Source organism: Ovis aries, chromosome X, assembly GCF_016772045.2.
Source record: "Ovis aries strain OAR_USU_Benz2616 breed Rambouillet chromosome X, ARS-UI_Ramb_v3.0, whole genome shotgun sequence".
NCBI lineage: Eukaryota > Metazoa > Chordata > Mammalia > Artiodactyla > Bovidae > Ovis > Ovis aries.
In genome coordinates, this window is record NC_056080.1 from 31,702,560 (window position 1) to 31,724,839 (window position 22,280).

At 36.5% G+C, this 22,280-nt stretch overlaps 1 protein-coding gene across 9 annotated transcripts in view; it reads right to left on the minus strand.

Annotated features, from left to right (window-relative positions):
• The window catches only part of DMD (dystrophin), a 2,668,835-nt gene that overhangs the window by 1,339,511 nt on the left and 1,307,044 nt on the right, over nucleotides 1–22,280 (minus strand). For all 9 annotated transcript variants that reach the window (XM_060407875.1, XM_060407877.1, XM_060407874.1 and 6 more), the window contains 4 exons: nucleotides 16,792–16,902; nucleotides 16,220–16,393; nucleotides 11,039–11,194; nucleotides 6,319–6,489 (listed from right to left, as the gene is read on the minus strand). In XM_060407875.1, the coding sequence (XP_060263858.1) occupies nucleotides 6,319–6,489; nucleotides 11,039–11,194; nucleotides 16,220–16,393; nucleotides 16,792–16,902 (612 nt within the window). The remainder of the gene's footprint in view (nucleotides 1–6,318; nucleotides 6,490–11,038; nucleotides 11,195–16,219; nucleotides 16,394–16,791; nucleotides 16,903–22,280) is intronic.

The following is a 22,280-nucleotide window of genomic DNA, read 5'->3' on the forward strand; positions in this document are numbered from 1 at the left end:
CCCAAATACAGTTGTTGACATTCCCTGGAGGGTAAGTTTGAGGCAAACAGATACTCTCTCAAGAAGTTTAACTAAGAGATACAGAAATTAGGGTAACACCTCTGCTGAGAAATCATTTGGAATGAAGCTGATGTCTTTATCATAGCAAGTCAAAGCCACAGTAAGACAAATTCTTACTGGGAAACATCAATGACAAGAACTGGAGGGAGACCTTTTGCCCAGAGGAACATGAAATATATGCACAGAGAGTAAGAAAAGTGGTTCAAGTAAATGAGACAAAGGTGGTCCCTAAGAGCATATATCCTTAGTTCTAGATGTTCTCAAAATGCCTTTTCTATATTTGTAATACACCAAAATAATTCTTATGGTTGCCATTACTCCATATTATCAGGTCATATTTTTCATAGAGCTAGAACAAATAATTTCACAATTTGTATGGAAATACAAAAAACCTTGAATAGCCAAAGCAATCTTGAGAAAGAAGAATGGAACTGGAGGAATCAACTTGCCTGACTTCAGGCTATACTACAAAGCCACAGTCATCAAGACAGTATGGTACTGGCACAAAGACAGAAATATAAATCAATGGAACAAAATAGAAAGCCCAGAGATAAATCCACGCACCTATGGACACCTTATCTTTGACAAAGGAGGCAAGAATATACAATGGATTAAAGAAAATCTCTTTAACAAGTGGTGCTGGGAAAACTGGTCAATCACTTGTAAAAGAATGAAACTAGAACACTTTCTAACACCATTCACAAAAATAAACTCAAAATGGATTAAATATCTAAATGTAAGACCAGAAACTATAAAACTCCTAGAGGAGAACATAGGCAAAACACTCTCCAACATAAATCACAGCAAGATCCTCTATGACCCACCTCCCAGAATATTGGAAATAAAAGCAAAAATAAACAAATGGGACCTAATTAAAATTAAAAGCTTCTGTAAAACAAAGGAAACTATAAGCGAGGTGAAAAGACAGCCTTCAGAATGGGAGAAAATAATAGCAAATGAAGCAACTGACAAACAACTAATCTCAAAAATACACAAGCAACTCCTGAAGCTCAATTCCAGAAAAGTAAATGACCCAATCAAAAAATGGGCCAAAGAACTAAATCGACATTTCTCCAAAGAAGACATACAGATGGCAAACACACACATGAAAAGATGCTCAACATCACTCATTACCAGAGAAATGCAAATCAAAACCACGATGAGGTACCATTTCACACCAGGCAGAATGGCTGCTTTCCAAAAGTCTATAAGCAATAAATGCTGGAAAGGGTGTGAAGAAAAGGGAACCCTCTTACACTGTTGGTAGGAATGCAAACCAGTAAAGCCACTATGGAGAACAGTGTGGAGATTCCTTAAAAAAACTGGAAATAGAACTATCTTATGACCCAGCAATCCCACTGCAGGGCATACACACCAAGGAAACCAGAATAGAAAGAGACACATATACCCCAATGTTCATTGCAGCACTGTTTTAATAGCCAGGACATGGAAGCAACCTAGATGTCCATTAGCAGATGAATTGATAAGAAAGCTGTGGTACATATACACAATGGAGTATTACTCAGCCATTAAAAAGAATACATTTGAATCAGTTCTAATGAGGTGGATGAAACTGGAGCCTATTAATACAGAGTGAAGTAAGCCAGAAAGAAAAACACCAATACAGTATAGTAATGCCTATATATGGAATTTAGAAAGACGATAATGATAACCCTGTATTTGAGACAGCAAAAGAGACACAGATGTATAGAACAGTCTTTTGGACTCTGTGGGAGAGGGCGAGGGTGGGATGATTTGGGAGAATGGCATTGAAACATGTATAATATCATATATGAAACGAATTGCCAGTCCAGATTCGATGCAGGATACAGGATGCTTGGGGCTGGTGCACTGAGACAACCCAGAGGGATGGTACAGGGAGGGAAGAGGGAAAGGGGTTCAGGATGGGGAACACGTGTATACCTGTGGTGGATTCATGTTGATGTATGGCAAAACCAACACAATATTGTAAAGTAATTAGCCTCCAATTAAAATAAATAAATTTATATTTAAAAAATAAATAAAAGCAAAATTATGAACACTCAGTTTTATTTTGACTTATGACACGGTAGAAAGAAATCTGAGTACTGAAAAATTGATGCTTTTGAACTGGGTGTTGGAGAAGACTCTTGAGAGTCCCTTGGACTGCAAGGAGATCCAACCAGTCAATCCTAAATGAAGTCAGTCTGAATATTCATTGGAAGGACTGATGTTGAAGCTGAAACTCCAATACTTTAGCTACCTGATACGAAGAACTGACTCACTGGAAAAGACCCTGATGCTGGGAAAGACTGAAGGTGGGAGGAGAAGGGGATGACAGAGGATGAGATGGTTGGATGGCATCACCAACTCAATGGACATGAGTTTGAGCAAGCTTTGGAAGTTGGTGATGGACAGATAAGCCTGGCGTGCTGCAGTCCATGGGGTCGCAAAGAGTCGGACACGACTGAGCCACTGAAATGAACTGAACTGATGTTATGGTCATAAGTCTTGTTTCAGGAGTTTTAACAGCAGCTAAATGTGAACTATCCACTTGGTATTCTTAGGTTTTATGATACAGGAAAAAAAATGTTAGATAACAGCGGAACTCAATGTAGATTTAAATTGTCACAACTCCATTTCCATATGTCTTCCTTCCTTTACTAGGATGCTGTAAAATTCTTGCTTATTTCATCTTCTTTTATCTCTTATTCAAGTTCTCCATATACGAAGGGTTGACTAACCAATAAAAGGTATTTTAAAAGGTTACCCTCCCCATTGAATTCTGCCTTCAGTCAGTCTGCATAAATATTATACTATTTCTGGTCATCAGAGATGAGAGATAATTTTCACCTTTGGCTACAAAATACATTAATGGGAAGAAAGTGAACAAATTATCACATTACAATAATTCTAACATGTGCATTTGTACATATTAAAGTTTTTGAAATGAGATAAAACTTGCAATTTATATTCACATTTAAGGGAGTGGTGTTTCTTTGATCCACAACATCTATAATTAAATCAAGTGTATTACTTGATCTCATATGTCTTAAAAGTGATTAAAATATGATATTAGTTGTTTTTTAGGCCCCAAGACTACTGTCATGGTTTGAGGATTTGAACACATTTTATTATTAGGCTAATATTATGGAATAATATAATGATAAATTTTAAGACTATAAAACAGTAAGGAGTGAATTTTATAGTAATGTGTATTGACTTTTTATTAATAATGTATTGTCTATGAAAAAGAATTTCATGAAGGCAGAATATGTAGAACAGAAATTATAGCTATGACTATAATGACAGTGAATAGTGACTTCAGTGGCATTTAACAGATGTTCTATTTTCTAAGTAACAGCTGCTTGATGCATTCATTGTACCAAGTTAATGATCTGCTAGTGTTATTTCACTTCACAGATTTTACTGTGCTCTTTAAAAAAAAAAAAAGATATGCAATTTTTCACGGGAATGATAGTGCAACAGACTTTAGAAATAAGTAATAGTTCTCATGCTTTTACAGCTAAGAGGAGTGATAAGTTGAGGCAATTATCCAGATAATCTAGGACCAGAGGCCAGATCTCTTTAAACTGTGAAAGGTGATTGTTTGAGGAAAAAAAAACAAAATACAGGACATGGTTGGCTGAACTGAACATAGATTTCCTAAGACTGCTTGTATTGCATTAGCTAGTAGTTCTCAAACTGTGTGGAATATTAGAGATTTAGAGACACTGACCTCACAGACCAATTAAATCAGAATTTCTGGGGGTGGGCCCTCAGCACTGATAGGCTTTTAAGGTTCTCAGATGATTTCGGTGTGCAACCAACACTGAGAACCACTGGCAAAACAGAATGATACATTCTGTCATGTGACTGTCATTAAATTTTAGGAATAAAGTGACAGCCAAAGGAGAAAAGGATAACTGAGTAAAGTTGTAATTGTTCTTTTTTTTTTTTTAAATTTTAGTTTTTTATTTTTTAAATTTTAAAATCTTTATGTTGATTATTATAAACATTTGTCCCTGAAATACATGTGAAAATCATGACTTGTTACGTCAGTGACTAGACATCAATTGTTTTGTGTTATTTAATACTCAGAGTTAAACTCAGCATTTATGTATGTGTATGTGTGTGTGTGCGTGATTCTCACAGGTAACTCTTGGTATCCCAAGACTGTGTTAAGAAAAACTAATGGGCAATGTATGCAAAATGGTAAATATGAACTATCTAAAATGCTGAAGGATTTAAACTATCAAAGGACCAATTATTTTTCTAGGGAATTATATTTAACCATTTTAATCTTTAGCTAACACTGTGAATATTAAAAGGCTTTAGTCTGGTGGAATTATTTAACTGGCTTTGAACTTTTGACTACTGAAATTAAATGAGGAATAAAAGAAATCTGTTAGTGGTTAAAGTCAGTAAATCATGTAGATTAAACTTTGCTGAAGCTTATATTTTCCAAACATAATGATCATCAGAGATATAAATTTCTATTTAATTACATAAATATTTTTCTATGGTTAGATTTCTGTGTTCAATTGATATGCTAAACAATTGTAGCCAATAATGGGATAGTCAGAATTGATTTACTTAAATCTGTCCTCCAGAATGCGTCCTCTATGTCTTCATTTTAGAACATTATCTACTCATCATTTCATCAGGACACTGACTACTCAGCCAGATGGAGACATCTTTTGCAATCCTCCTTGAAGGCTAGATATGATCATGTGACTAAGATCTACCAAGTGAAATTTTGGCTTATTTCTTACAGCCACCCAGCCTGCACTTAAATACATGAATGTCATTGATTCCCAATAAATAGAAATATAATGTTTGTTTTAGTGATAGGAGGAAAAGAAAAGTAAGGCCAATGTAACTTTTAATCTGTATGCTCTGTACACTCACTACTCTAATCATTTCACAATATATATGATCCTGAACTAATAACTTAAGTCAATATCTTATCTCTAACAAATCTATTCTGAACAGGAAGAAAAAAGAAATTCATTCTCTACTATTTATTTGAAAATAAAGTGTAGTTAATAAATCTTTATAACTGCTTGTCATCCGAATCTACATAAAGAAAACCAGTTTTCAGTTTTGGTCTCACTGTAGGACTAAGTTTTTACATAATGCAATTAAAGTTCCCAAATTTGGTTAATCAAGATATAAATCTTGCATTAAAAATAAAGCACAGATATCTTAAACATCTAGTTAATGCACGTATGTGTTTGTTACTTTAAAAAAAAAATGAGGGAGCGGGTTGTGCTATGATTGATTTTTTTCTAAGTGCCCAGTGGCTTGGCAAAGTTTAAGGTGAAAACACACTATTAATATCAACTATTTAGTTTATACCAACATACTTTCAAGTAACCCAGTAATATGTCAACTGAAAAAAAATTAAGCCATTGGTGCTTTGACCTTGAATTGTAGAGAACAATGATGTCTGAATGGCTGTCAGAGAAACACTAAGAATCTACAAGCTGAGAATTAAAGGAAACCCAGGGCTGTTTGGGGAGAAGGCAATGGCACCCCACTCCAGTACTCTTGCCTGGAAAATCCCATGGACGGAGGAGCCTGGCAGGCTGCAGCCCATGGGGTCACTAGGAGTCGGACAAGACTGAGCAACTTCACTTTCTCTTTTCACTTTCATGCATTGGAGAAGGAAATGGCAACCCACTCCAGTGTTCCTGCCTGGAGAATCCCAAGGACGGGGGAGCCAGGTGGGCTGCTGTCTATGGGGTCGCACAGAGTCGGACACGACTGAAGTGACTTAGCAGCAGCAGCAGGGCTGTTTGGTGGTGGAAATGACAGGGGCCATAAAGACCCATGAGATTTTTTATGATTGTGACATCAATAACTTGCTCATCTTGTAAGTTTGTCCAGCCTAACTGTCTGAAGTCTCTGCATCTTTGCCTTCCTCATGGTTGTGGGGTCCATCTGAATAGTCTCTCTTAACCGAGCTAGGGAACACAGAGTCACATTTTTGAACTGACTTTCTGACTAATGATGTATATATATTTTAAGGACTTATTCAGGACCTACCTAATTCTAAATAACCATTAGAGCAAATCTTGCTGAAGGTTCCCATTGGCTTTACTGTGATTCTGAAATATACAGTTCAACTACTGATGAATTTTTGAGGAAAGGGAAAATGAAGCATGATACTATTTACAGTTCTATTATTGTAGTACATTAACAGCTCCTTAAAAAATCAAATTACACTATGTCCTCATATATGCTAAAAATAACCTTCAGTGATATAGGTTTTACCTTTCCCCAGGCAACTTCAGAATCCAAATTACTAGGCATTCCCTCAACTGCTGATCTCTTTGTCAGTTCCATATCTGTAGCTGCCAGCCATTCTGTCAAGGCATTCATTTCCTTTCGCATCTTACGGGACAATTTCAAGCATTTCTCCAACTGTTGCTTTCTTTCTGTTACCTGAAAAGAATGACCATAAAATGTAATTTGGTTTACTTTTTCAAATCAAGTTTAATTATAGCTACTTAATTGGAACTTTCACAATTTTGTCACTTTAAAATAACCTTCTTACTTGAAAAAAATCATATTTTAGAAACATTACATATTCTGAATATTAATAGTGAATAAACACAGTCTATGAAAGATGAGATCCTTTATCCAAAAGATAGCATCCTGTATCAGGGAGAAAGAAAAGCTACTACTATTTTCTCTAATATAAATAAAATTAATTTATGGCCACAGTTTTTAAATAAATAAAATGATATAAGTCAAACTGAAGACATGGCATGTTTCTTTTAGAAAACCTTCAATCATCTGTCAAAGACATGGGCAACATTTACAATCCTCTGTATGGGTGTTCTTTGGAAGGACTGATGATAAAGCTGAAACTCCAAGTACTTTGGCCACCTCGTGCAAAGAGTTGACTCACTGAAAAAGACTCTGATGCTGGGAGGGATTGGGGGCAGGAGGAGAAGGGGACGACAGAGGATGAGATGGCTGGATGGCATCACCAACTCGATGGACATGAGTTTGAGTGTACTCCGGGAGTTGGTGATGGACAGGGAGGCCTAGCGTGCTGCAATTCATAGGGTTGCAAAGAGTTGGACACGACTGAGCAACTGAACTGAACTGATATACAAATGAGGCTCGTCCTTGCTGTTAAATAATCAAAATGGGCAAAAAACGCTATTTCTCTCAGAGGCAAAGGTATTTGTAAAATATTTAGAAGAGTCAATATTATTGTCATTGCATCTTTGGAGTGTCTCACTTTTGCACAAAAACAACACAATAGGTCACTTTCTCCTTAAACATTAATTTATCATTTAAAGGGAGTAAAAAGTTAGCACCATAACACAATTTTATCCTCATTAATAGAGAAAATCATGACTTAATCCTGTGTTTCAGTTTTCAGTGTTTAAAACTAAGACTCTCAAAGTCAAATTCTTCCATGTTCTTACACAGAGAATGAACAAATTTGTGTTTCTCCACCACTCTTTTGATGTTCCTACATCTTAGGAATGCATTGGTTGGCTTTAATATAAAGCCCAGAATCTATTATCTCTTGATATATATGTGGGTATGTAAACAAAAATAGAATAAATAAAAATCAATTGTATATTAGCTCTGAGAAGATAAACACACACATATATTTTGTTGCTGTTGTTTAGTCTCTAAGTCATGTCTGACTCTTTTGTGACCCCATGGACTGTAGCCCACCAGGCTCCTCTCTCCATGGGATTTCCCAGGCAAGAATACTGGAGTGGGTTGCCATTTCCTCCTCCAGGAGATCTTTCTGACTCAGATTGAGGTCGATCCCACGGATTCTCTACCACTGAGCCACCAGGGAACCAGCCTGCTCCCAAATATATACATATATACATATATATATATATATATAACAATCAATAATGCATCCATAAGCATGAAGAAATATCACAGTGAAGATTTTTTTAATTAAACACTGCAATGAAAATAAATACCCTGACATTTTGAGACAAATGACAATACTCAACAAAATTTGCGTCTTTAACAGAGGTGTGCACACATTTGTTGAAGCTGCAAATTCAGTGTTTGTTTTACAGATTTTTCCTTCTATTCTTCCCTTCAGAGAAGTGCAAGCATCTGCCATTTTGAGTGTAAGGATTTTATTTGTGTGCAGCAGGAAAAAATATACACCTTCATGGTGTGTTTCTATGCATAGTTATTTTTTATATGCATTATTGATAGAAAAGAATTCTAGATTCAGTATTTCAAAGAAATTTTATCTTCCCAGAGCTCATGCCTTATTGATTTTTATTTATTTTGTTTATATCCAGCTAAATAGTTTTTAATAAAAACAGGAGATACTGCCATCTTAAGGAAAATTGAGTTTTACACTTTTTGGTGTTTTGGTGGAGAAATGATACATTTAAAATAGTGCCACCTGCAGTAGAAACTTTCAGCCATCACTGTTTCATGAACACTTAAACATGTACCTGAGGCTGACATGATATTGAGACTTTGAGTATGAGCATTTGAGGTTGCAATGAGTATTGCTATTTATGTATATTGTCATATAATTTAAAGTATACAGGGGCCATATAAGGAACTGTAAGTATTATTATATCTATGTTGCTAAGTGTAATAGCTCTTGATGAAATGAAATAGATTTAGATAAGAAACTCTTTGATTTTTAGCCAATGAACAATTATGCTAAGTTGGTAATATTAATCAAACTAATAAAACTGATTTAAGAAAAGGGTCATGGACGGAACTGAAATTCCTGCAAATCGGTAAGTTGAAACCTAAGCCCGCATGTGACCTGTATCTGAATACAGGGTGTTTGGAAAGTAATTAAGGTTAAATGAAGTCATAAGGATGTGACCCTAATCAGATTGGATTATGGCCCTACTAGCAGAGGAAGGAAAAGTTATCCCTCCCACCCTTTTCATCCCTCTCATCCTCTTCTTTCTTCCCCCTATCCCTCCTACTCTCCCTCCCTCTCCATTGTGTAAGAACACAGTAAGAAAGTGGCTTTCTGCAAGCCAGGATGAGGGTCCTTACTAGACTGATACCTTGATCTTGAACTTCTTAGCCTCCAGAACTGTGAGAAACAAAATATTCTTGTTTAAGCCACCTACTCTGTGGTATTTTGTCATGGTAGCCTAAGCTGATTAATACAAAAATTAATATATATAGACTGAACTGAGGCAAGTAAAAATGATATAAAATCTGAAGATGATTAAAATAGAATGGCTTGTATATTTATGTAAAAGGATAATATATTAAGATATCCCATTTCCTTTGTTTTCATAAAACAAAACCATCACTGCTGAAGGTGCTTGGAAGATTTAAATATGGACAATTTTTTTTCTCGGAAAGGGAATATGTGACTTTGCCATTTTCTGTAATATGATATGTATACATATTCCCTTTACACTAATGTTTCTAAATCTTTATTTCAAAAATAAATGCCTGCCCTACATTTTTTGCAGTGTTCTGTCATGTTTTTAAAACTAAGTATGATTTCTTAGTAATCGTTCATTTTGCTTTAATGATATTACTTAGTGCCAAATGGGTAGATAAACATATACTTTCAAATATGTATTTTCGGGAATAAATAGGTCTTTATATCCTCAGAAGAACCATTCACTCCTTAACAATAATCAACTCAGGGCACTAAGTCTTCTTATGTCATTTTTACTGTTCTAAATTCTAAGTTATTTATTCTACATTATTTATATTAAATTTTGGAGAAGACAATGGCACCCCACTCCAGTACTCTTGCCTGGAAAATCCCATGGACAGAGGAGCCTGGTAGGCTGCAGTCCATGGGGTCGCTAAGAGTCTGACACGACTGAGCGACTTCACTTTCACTTTTCACTTTCATGCATTGGAGAAGGAAATGGCAACCCACTCCAGTGTTCTTGCCTGGAGAATCCCAGGGACAGGGGGAGCCTGGTGGGCTGCCGTCTATGGGGTCACACAGAGTTGGACACGACTGAAGCGACTTACCAGCAGCAGCAGCAGCATGTTAAATTTACTCTTGCAAAGACCTTGTGCAAATTATTCAAGGCAAAGAAAAGGCCCAGGCAATAATTTATACTTGAAAAAGCAGGCTCTTTCAAAATATGTGAAATATAAATGAGAAGGTTTTTAAAATAAATAATTGAGACTTTTTAAGATATCAATTGTACATAATTACTGACTCTTGGTTTACAATATATAAGGAAAGTGGGAAGTGACCAGTGTTTATGGTTTCAGATTGTCAACTAATAAGAATCGTTATTCTCAGATTTTCATTTGAATCTAAAATTCACTTTCTCTCAGTGATAAGTAATTTGCAATTCGTAGCTTTAGGTCATAACCTTCAATCTCCTTTCAGGGTACAATATTACAATTCTGCCTCTGCATGGCTAGTTCTCAAATGTGGGCAAGCATTTACATTTGTGTCTAAGCTGAAGTGACAATTTTCTCATTGATGTTGTTATATTAAATAAAATTGGGAACCTGAGCTGTAAGAATATTAATAGACTCTTTTCTCCCCACTGGTCTCAGTAAAGCTGCTTCTATGTAGAATGTATCAATTCCATTGTACCTAAATATAAGTAGGCATCTTAGTTTATAAAATTACCAGCCTTTCAGTCATCTCAAGTAAATATATGCAATGAAAAGAAGGGACAAGTTTAGAACAATGGAACTCTTTCAGAACTATCTGATGGACCAATGAAAATGTCTCTGAGTTTCATGTATTTTTTAATATTGTCTGGAATGTAGAGACTCACTAATTATTGTTTCTTAATAAGAATCACACATGGGAATATATCTCTAGTATGTATATATGTCTGTGTGTATATATATATATATATATATATATATATATATCTGTATCCATGTATATATGTATTTATCTGTAGGAAGTAAATGATTTAGACTTTCTAACATATCAATTGCACATAATTACTGACTCTTGCTTTACAATATATAAGGAAGGTAGAAAGTAGCCAGTGTTCATGATTTCAGCACACACCTTTGCTCCCAGCTCATTATAATGCAACTTCAAAGCCGTTACTCTTTCATCAAGCTCTTTAGGGTTTTCCGTCTGCTTCTTCTGTACAATTTGACGTCCAGTTTTAATCACCATTTCCACTTCAGACTTCACTTCACTCAGACTTTTATACAAGTTCTAAGTTAAACACAAAACAAAACAGAATAATAAGCAATAGTGTCTGACTCATACTATCATTAATAAAAAAATGTGAGTAGAGATCACCTAAATTGCTATTTTATGGTTTCAGTTTTAACAGAGTAGCATTTTGCAGCTGTGGTCAATATCTAGCTTTTGAAATTTCTATTGATTTAATTCTTCTAGTTGTAATTACACGTACATACACAGGCATGCATATTGTACAGTTATTCTTACCAAAGTAAGGGTACATCATGCATGTATTTAATTCTTCATCCCATGTTTGCAATGATCATTTTTAAAAGCTATATGACTTCTATTTTAAATTTTGCAATTATATAATTCTAGCTGTGACTTGGGAAAAATTCATTCACTCATTCCCTTGGTGTTTATTGAATACCTATTTATACTAGACCGTATTTGAGTCACTAGAGAATCAGTGGTGGCCAAGCTAGATACTGTTCTCACGGTGCTAAGTTATAGTCAGGTTAAAATGTTTGAATTGCCAGATTGTAATTCTAACACATATTAAATCATATAAAAGGAGAGAATATAATCTTAAATGTTAATTAAATGATATAAATTTATTTTCTTAATGGAGCTGATCAATTAAGTGTAGACTAATATAAAGTATTATGTAAAAGTCATAAGTACAACTATAAAGAACACATATATTGGTTCACAACAGTATACTCATTAAACAGGTGTCATAGCTTTCTCTTGTAGTTACTTTACTTGGAGAGATATGTATGTTTGAATATATGTGTGTATGTACCCATGCATATGTGTATACATGTATATGTATACAGGCATATGTAATAGTTTACATTACATATTGTCACATTAAGTTGTTCTGTGGTGAGTCTGAACAACAAATACTTATTGGCCATAAGAAATAAAGTTGCTAGTAGGTATTACAAGTACTGTTATTTGGGAGTTAAAATAGAAATTGAGTTTGCTTTTTTTCCTTTTCAGTTTAAAATCAATTAAAACAAAGCATTTTGTGAATGCTGAGCAATTATTCTATTCATTAAGGCTACAAACATAAACTATTTTTACCTTAATTCTCCCTTTGGTGATCACTTGAAGTTATTATTCTTTTATTAATACTTGGGAGTTCTTTCTGATCTTTTCATTTTTTAAATTAATTTACTTCTTTTAGGAAATATAAATATATCTTGGTATTTGTAAACATTTAAATCATTAACTGTCACACTGGGATTCAATTCTTGAATTCTGGAATCCAAGATATTTCCAAATGACTATTCTAAATGTTAAAAAAAAACTTTAAATGTTAATGATTTACTTTTATGAAAATGAAAGTCGCTCATTTGTGCCCGACTCTTTGCAAAACCATGGATTACATATTCCATGAAATTTTCTAGGCCAGAATACTGGAGTGGGTAGCCTTTCCTTTCTTTCTCCAGGGGATCTTCCCAACCCAGGTTTCCCGCATTGTAGGTGGATTCTTTACCAGCTGAGCCACAGTACTGATAGCCATTTTCATCACTTCATTCAAAAGAGAAAATATTTATCGTTAATAAAGGAAAATATGTATTTACATGTGTTTGTGTTCATGTTTTTAAGACTTTAACAGAACAAAAATCTTGAAAGCAAAGGCCATGATTGTGGTGTTGGAGAAGACTTTTGAGAGTCCCTTGGACTGCAAGGAGATCCAACCAGTCCATTCTAAAAGAGATCAGTTTCATCCATCTCATCAGAACTGATTCAAATGTATTCTTTTTAATGGCTGAGTAATACTCCATTGTGTATATGTACCACAGCTTTCTTATCCATTCATCTGCTGATGGACATCTGGGTTGTTTCCATGTCCTGGCTATTATAAACAGTGCTGCAATGAACATTGGGGTACATGTGTCTCTTTCAATTCTGGTTTCCTCGGTGTGTATGCCCAGCAGATTATACAGAGTGAAATAAGCCAAAAAGAAAAACACCAATACAGTATGCTAACACATATATATGGAATTTAGAAAGATGACAATGATGACCCTGTATGCAAGACAGCAAAAAAGACACAGATGTGTATAGTGGACTTTTGGACTCAGAGGGAGAGGGAGAGGGTGGGATGATTTGGGAGAATGGCATTGAAACATGTATACTATCATGTAAGAATTGAATCACCAGTCTATGTCCAATGCAGGATACAGCATGCTTGGGGCTGGTGCACGGGGATGACCCAGAGAGATGTTATGGGGAGGGGAGGTGGGAGGGGGGTTCATGTTTGGGAACGTATGTACACCCATGGTGGAGTCATGTCAATGTATGGCAAAACCAATACAGTATTGTAAAGTAAAATAAAGTAAAAATAAAAATTTAAAAAATAATAATAAATAAATAAATAAAAGAGATCAGTCCTGGGTGTTCTTTGGAAGGAATGATGCTAAAGCTGAAACTCCAATACTTTGGCCACCGCATGCAAAGAGTTGACTCACTGGAAAAGACCCTGATGCTGGGAGGGATTGGGGGCACGAGAAGAAGGGGACAACAGAGGATGAGGTGGCTGGATGGCATCACTGACTCAATGGACATGAGTTTGAGTGAACTCCGGGAGTTGGTGATGGTCAGGGAGGCCTGGCGTGCTGCAATTCATGGGGTCGCAAAGAGTTGGACACGACTAAGCAACTGAACTGAACTGAGCATCTTAATAATGAAAAATACAAAAGTTGTAAAGAAAATATATCCTTATGGAAGGATGACCTGAATTGGTCCTGACATTTAAACCAGAAGCAGAAACAGATGATAAAGAATCCACCTGCAATGTGGGAGACCTGGGTTCAATACTTAAGTTGGGAAGATTCCCTGGAGAAGGGGAAGGCTACCCACTTCAGTTTTCTTAGGCTTCCCTGGTGGCTTAGATGGTAAAGAATCCACCTGCAGTGTGGGAGACCTGGGTTTGATCTGTGGGTTGGGAAGATTCCCCTCAAGAAGGGAAAGGCTACCCACTCTAGTATTCTTGCCTAAAGAATTCCATGGACAGAGGATCCTGGTGGGCTAAAGTCCATGGAGTCACAAAAGAGTCGGACACAACTGAGCAACTTTCACCTGAGAAATGAAGGTGACTTGTTTGGATCACCTGAGAAACAGATTGAGGAAACCCTTTCATCTGTTTCCTCTGTACTGAGCTGAGTCAGGGCATAGTAATACCTGGCTGTAGGTAGCATTTTGTTTTTTTTGTTTTTTTTTTTTTTCCCAGTTCATAATGACTAGCAGAAAAGATTTATGAAGTACCATTAGAGAATTGTTCCTAGAAGAATGAACAGCTTGCCCTCTGTGAATATATTTAGCCATGATGATAATGTACTTAGGTCATTTTGCTTTCAATTTTTTGAAAAAATATAAGATGGCATATATTCCCATGTATTCCCAATGTTACTTATCTAATATATATGCTGCTGCTGCTGCTAAGTCACATCAGTCGTGTCTGACTCTGTGCAACCCCATAGACAGCAGCCCACCAGGCTCCTCTCTCCCTGGGATTCTGCAGGCAAGAATACTAGAGTGGGTTGCCATTCCTCTAATATATATAACTATATTCAAAATTTCTTTTTGGGGTAAGAATATTTATAATAATGATGCCACTTTCAAGCACTGGAGAAGGAAATGGCAACCCACTCTAGTGTTCTTGCCTGGAGAATCCCAGGGACGGGGCAGCCTGGTAGGCTGCCGTCTATGGGGTCGCACAGAGTTGGACACGACTGAAGCAACTTAGCAGCAGCAGCAGCAAAATGCAGCTTTCCTTACTAAGCAATATTGCCAAATAAAAATTATTCCATAATTTTTCACAAAGAAAATTCTTGTTTACAAAGGATATTTTCCCATTCATAATGATATGATGATAATGTACCTAAGGGTTTCTTTTTCATTTATGTTATGGAATAGAAGCAGAAACAATACTTTAAGTACAAAGTACTCAATAGATAAACTTTTTCCCTTCAATGTTAATAGCACTCAGTGTTTTCTATGTGGATTTCTACCTTGACATTCCATAGTACACACAGATTTATATTAATACTTGTATTACTCTAGTAGATGCTCTCATAATTCAGCTCTATGTCATCTGAGAAGTCACCTGGCTTTGTGAATTTTCAATAACTGCAACAAAGAACACTACTCGAAATCCTTATAGTGAAGATTTACACTACAGGATAATTATATCTTCCATACCTATTTATTCTGTCTTTGTTGTCTGGCAGAATTTCATTGCATATCCAGGTCTGACTTTAAATGGAAAGATACTAGGATTCAGAGTAAGCATGTCTGGCTTGGAATCTTGCTTTTGCTTTGTACTCGATGTTTGTCTTTAAATTCTCTCACTGAACCTGTGGCCCTGAGAATTAAGGGCTTCCTTGGCAGCTCAGCTGGTAAAGAATCCACCTGCAATGCAGGAAACCCCAGTTCGATCCCTGGGTCAGGAAGATACCCTGGAAAAAGGATAGGCTACCCATTCCAGTTTTCGTGGGCTTTCCTGGTGGCTCAGATGGTAAAGAAACTGCCTGCAATGTGCAGACCTGGGTTTGATTCCTGGGTTGGGAAGATACCTAGAGAAGGGAAAGGCTACTCACTCCAGTATTCTTGCCTAGAGAATTCCATGGACAGAGAAGCCCGAGTCAGATATGACTGAGTGACCTTCACCTGAGAATTAAAGATGACTTGTGTGGATTGCTTTGCTTCCTTGGCACTCATTTCTAGAATCGTTTTTACTATTGCAGATACTTTCACTGTTGCTGTTTCCAGACCAGTATATTCTTTTTCAGGATTTCCCTTTTAAAATATTTTCAAAGTTCCATAAGGATTAAACAAAGATGATATTCTGCATAGTCCTTGGAAAATTATAGACTCAAAGAAGACATTTTCAGAAGAGATATTAAGCAGCTACTATTTCAATAATAGTTCCTGTCTCTCAATTCACTTGTGCAAATTTTTGTTCTTATACTAAATCCTGTTCTTCTCATTCCAATAAGGAAGTCAAGGGGTAGCTACATATTTGCCATCAGCAATACATACCACACAATGATTTAACTGTGACTGTACTACTTCCTGTTCAACACTCTTTGTTTCCAGTGCAGGCAAGTGCATCTTCACTTCATCTAAAATCATCTTACTTTCCTGTAGACGCTGCTCAAAATTGGCTGGCTTCTGGAACAATCGAAATTTCATGGAAACATCTTGCATTTTTTTCTGTAAAGACAGTGTAAGAAAACATGGATTTTATTTTGCCTTCCGAACAATAACCAGCCATACATTTGTTAATGTATTTTCCTTTATTCTGGAAGATACACAAGGATAGAAATAAAAACAAACTAAAGCAACACTTTTTCCATTTGTCCAGCACAAAGAACACATGCATTTGGGAGAATTCAGCAATCATTCTTAATGTGATACTAAATAAAAGACAATTTTAAACCTATTTTATCCTTAAAATGTATAATTCAAAATAGTATGTATCATTTATATATCATTTGTAGCTTTCAAATAATGCCCTTAACCTCAATTTGTTAGTAAGCAAGTTACCTAATCTAAACAATATTTTAATATCCAACTAAAACAAGGTCCTTAGTTAATGGAATAATATGTACCTGTGCCACTTCAATTTGGGATAGTACCCGTTGAGCAGTTTCCTTTCCTTGGTAATGTTTCTTCATTTCTTCTAAACTGATCTCATGACTTGTCAAATCAGATTGGATTTTCTGTTGGGAGGACAGCATTATAAGTCAGCATGCTCTGCAAGTTATTGCAAAGAACAAGTCACTTTCCAAGAAAATGAAATTCAGAAACTCTCTCAAAACATTATCACAATGTAGCCCCTAACAACATGACAACAAGCAGATTTTTTTCTACTTACCGAAAACTATGAAAAATGAAATGACTTAGTTATCTCCTACTGGGATTATTAATATAAATTAATTATCCTTTTGAATTAATGTTCATGAACAGCTATTTCAGATATAATTTTTAGTAGGAAGTATCTATTTATTTTGAAGAAAAGCATGCTTTACTGATCATTTTTCTGTACTCCTGCAACACTGTAAATCAATTATACTTCAACAACAACAACAAAAGGAAAGCAAAGTTTAAAAAGAAAAAGTTAAAAGGTCATGGACTTGATAGAGAAGAACAGAAGGAGGGCTTGGAAGAGACGTGGTTATTGTCTAACTGGCCACAAAAGTCCTGGCTAAGAGAAATATGGACTTGTATACAAATCTCTGAAATATTAGTTCCAGGATGAAGAATACTATCATGGTCCCATGTCTTTAAAAAAAAAAAAAACAACATGGTTGTTTTGCATATGACATACATTTTCACAATTTAAGAATCTATCATCTTGTCATAGTTTCTTGTAATTTCTGAATTATTTCCATAAGCAGGTATCAATATCATATGTGTCAGATGGATCTTCCAGGGAGTGAGGTAGGCTTCAGAGCAGATTACTGAGGGGGCAGGATGCTCTCCTAGGTAGAGCCTCAGACAGTGATGCAGATTTGACAAGGTTTATGTTAATCCAGTGAGGAGCCCTGGAAAAGCCCCACATTGAACAGAGACAGCCAAGTCCTACATTCATCTCAGGCTCAGTCACTGGTTGGGGCTCTTCTAGAAAGAATATGGTCTCAGCTCAAAAACTGGGTTGGATTCGGAAGGGGCTGGAGTTGGGGGCTGTGAGCTTCACTGAAGGTGATCTGAGCCGCCCACTTCTGTGATCATCACAAATAGTTACTAGCAGACACACCTAGGAAGCATCTACTTATATCTAATATGTGAAAATCACATTCTTTTACCTTTGAATTTACATTCAAATCTGACCAAAGACAAGATGATAACCTTTATTAATTAAAAAAAAAAAAAAAGCTAACTGTTGCAGCAATAAGTCATAATGAGAAAGTTGCATGTGGACAATATTCCTTAATACTGATCTTTACTAAGAAATTCTAGGCTATATTTCAGTTAAATTTCAAACATCTAGGAAAGGGAAGCTAAATGTCTCTACTGCCTTGCTTTCTGATACATATTTAATAGCTTCCTACAGAGATTGATTTTTAGACTTTAAATAACCAAAAAAAATTTCTATGATTTTCCAAAATGAGAAAAAACATGTATGATCAAGTTGTATTTAAAAGAATGTCTGTATTTGACCTATAAACTTCTGAGTCAGTTGCAGGAATGGGTCGTATCCTGCAGTGTGCAGAGACAAAAACAACAAAATCATTCACTTCTTCCTATCAGATCCAGCAAAAATTAGCTACTGGTCAAATTATACTAATTTAAATGTAAGTCACTGTCAGATTATCATAAATAGGAGAAGAAAATGATTAACTTATACCACAGGACCCATAGAATTTTCACACACAACAATTTGTATAATGCATATTAGCATGACCTAATTCACACCAATTGGAGTCAATTGCAGTACATATTACTGGAAAATAACACCAGTTTGCTTAGCAGTTACCAAAGAAAACTACAGCCCTGAAATGAGTAATAAGAATTATTCCAAGAAAATGGGTTAAGTGGTAGAGTTTTTCAGAATACAAGGTTATAAATATACAGATACACCTTGGTATTAATCCTTAGCATAATGATCCTAACAATTATAAAGGTAAAGTAAGTACCAATTACTTATGTGATTAGAATTCTGGTTTAAAGTAGAGCAAAGACTCAAGCAAATCTATATATAAATATATTTACTATATATAATATCTTCAGTGGTTGAAGTACGACATTCCATAAGAAATAGCAGTATGCACATACTCTCCAGGAACTAAAGAATTTGGGGTTCAGTTCAGTTCAGTTGCTCAGTCATGTCCGACTCTTTGCGACCCCATGAATTGCAGCACGCCAGGCCTCCCTGTCCATCACCAACCCCTGGAGCTCACTCAGACTCACGTCCATCGAGTCAGTGATGCCATCCAGCCATCTCATCCTCTGCTTTCCCCTTCTCCTCCTGCCCCCAATCCCTCCCAGCATCAGAGTCTTTTCCAATGAGTCAACTCTTCGCATGAGGTGGCCAAAGTACTGGAGTTTCAGCTTTAGCATCATTCCTTCCAAGGAAATCCCAGGGTTGATCTCCTTCAGAATGGACTGGTTGGATCTCCTTGCAGTCCAAGGGACTCTCAAGAGTCTTCTCCAACACCACAGTTCAAAAGCATCAATTCTTCGGTGCTCAGCCTTCTTCACAGTCCAACTCTCACATCCATACATGACTACTGGGAAAACCATAGCCTTGACTAGACAGATCTTAGTCGGCACAGTAATGTCTCTACTTTTGAATATGCTATCTAGGTTGGTCATAACTTTTCTTCCAAGGAGTAAGCATCTTTTCATTTCATGACTGCAGTCACCATCTGCAGTGACTTTGGAGCCCAAAAAAATAAAGTTTGACACTGTTTCCCCATCTATTTCCTATGAAGTGATGGGACCGCATGCCATGATCTTTGTTTTCTGAATGTTGAGCTTTAAGTCAACTTTTTAACTCTCCTCTTTATTTCCTCTTCGCTTTCTGCCATAAGGGTGGTGTCATCTGCATATCTGAGGTTATTGATATTTCTCCCAGCAATCTGGATTCCAGCTTGTGTTTCTTCCAGTCCAGCGTTTCTCATGATGTACTCTGCATATAAGTTAAATAAGCAGGGCGACAATATACAGCCTTGACGTACTCCTTTTCCTATTTGGAACCAGGGGTCCATATTAGTGCATCACTAGGGGTATCAGATGCTTTAGGGAGTTTATGGTCTTGACTTCTTAGGTGGAAAATGCTCACCCCTTCAGAATGGTGGGTCACTAACAACCACGTCTCTGTCACATAATTGGCCACTCCTGGACATGACTGAGCGACTGAACTGAACTGAACTGAAGACATGTAATTATAGCATGAGGAATGCTTATGCCCAGTTAGGTCCATCAGGTTCTCTCTCGGAACTGACAGAAGAAAGTCTGGTCAAGCTCTGTGGGTGCATGGAACTTTCTTATGTATGAGACTAGGCTTATGAAGTCACTAGTTTGCACTGTTAGTTTAGGAAGAGCAAAGGTCCATGACCAGAGAGAGAAAAAAAAGAGACACATAAACAAATATACTGATGGCTTTCAAACACAGGCTGAAGTAGACAGCAACTGCCAAAGATGGCTGCAACAAGAGTGCCAATACCATATGCTCCTCTTACCATTCCCCCATGAAGAGGCAGAGTTTATTTCTTCACCTCTTTAAATCTAGGCTAGCCCTGTGACAGCCTTGACTGGTAAAACAAAGCAAAAATAATGATTTGCCATTTATGGGAAAAGCTCTTAACTGGGCTAGCAACTTTTGCTTCTCCCCTTTTGGAACACTCAACTCTTAGGAACCCATGGGTTCCTTCTTGGAACCCATCTGACATGCTCTGAAAAGCCTAAGCCACACAGAGAGGCTGTGGAGAAGTGTTTCTGTAGAGTCCCAGGAGAGCTTTCACCTCACAGGGAGCATCATCTTCTAGACATGAGGGAGCCATATTGGATGTTCAGTCCATTTGAGCTTACAAGTCACCATGGTACCCGCCCATAAACAAAAACAATCACATGAGAGATTCCAAGAGAAACCATCCAGCTGACCCCTCTCAATTCACAAACCATTAGAGAAACTGATGATTTGCTGTTACCAGTGACCGAAACACAGGCTCTAATCCTTTCCTGAGTAAAAACTTCGTGCTCACTCTTGATATCCATGAGGCATTCCTATGTCCTTATGACCATCTCCCCTCCCTCATTTTTGTTTATGCTTTAGTTAATTCAGTGTTGCTACTTATACCTAACTGTCCTAAAGTGTATACTGGATATGCAAGTAGATGAAAGCTTTAAAAACAAAAGCACTCTTGAATGAGGGAAGATGAGGTGTGGACAGGGCACTAAACCACATGAACAGTTAGCAGAACTGAAATAATGCACAGATTATAAATGTTCATCCCGAAATATAACTAGAAATACAGGTGGGAATAAGGTCTTAAACAACCTCATATATTAAAAGAAAAAAAATCATAGTATTTTTAATCTGAAGTTAAAGTTTAAATTTTAAAAGTGATCAGAATCACAGATAATAGTTTTACTGCTACTAATAACTCTAATTAATAAAGAACTCATAAGGAGAGAATGCTTCCATAAACTCTGTAATCCTTTCATATGAATTTGTGTTTTGTTAATCACCATATAGAGCTACATATGTGTGTGTATCTTTCTTTTCAAAGCAGCTGCATGCACCTGTACAAACAGCCTTTATTTTAGTGCACTCAACCATTAGAGGGAAGTAGAAAGGGAGGGCCAGGAGACTACCATGTAGAAGAGAGAAATGTAAGGGATGGGAGAAAAAGGGAAACACTGAAGAAAGATAAGCAACAGTCTAAGAGAAGGAGAAAAGGGACAACCAGGAAAGAGAGAGGTTGCCACTGAAATCAAGTATGTGAGAGATTTAAGAATGAGCGAGAGGTGGACAATGTCAATTTTGAAACAGATCAAATAAGAATAAGTGCTATTAATAATAAGGGCATAATAGCTGGTCAGTGAGCACTGTAGTTAGGACAGAGCCAGTGGATGGCGAAAGTAGAAGTCAAATTTTCAAGGGCTGGAGTCTGATTAAGGACAAGGAAAAGCCCTTATAAAAACATTTTAAATCAGTTTTGAAGACTTCTCTCCACATGAAATGTAGGACAGTAGAATTGAACATGTGTTAAGGCTATGTAAAAGAAGCCACTGGATGAAGCTTTAAAAAAAAAAGAAAAGAAAAGAAAAGAAAAAACATGCATGAAGTTAATGCATTACAAAAACCCCTGGAGGAAATGAGAGAAAATGGGGTGAAGGGCAAAAATCTATAATCAATGGAAAATATCGACAGGTAGAGGAGTGCCACTCTTTTCAGAAGCCAAAGGTAACACCTAAAGATGATTCTGGATGTGGAGAAGTGCAAAGTGCAATGCTTCCTACTTGATGCTCTCTGGGAATCAGCATAGATAAAGCTGGGTTTAAATCTCAGGGCTCTGATTTGCCACCTGGTCAACACAACACACCTTTGAGCCTCCTTCGAGGGAGGGGAGTTGGTCATAAGAACACAGTA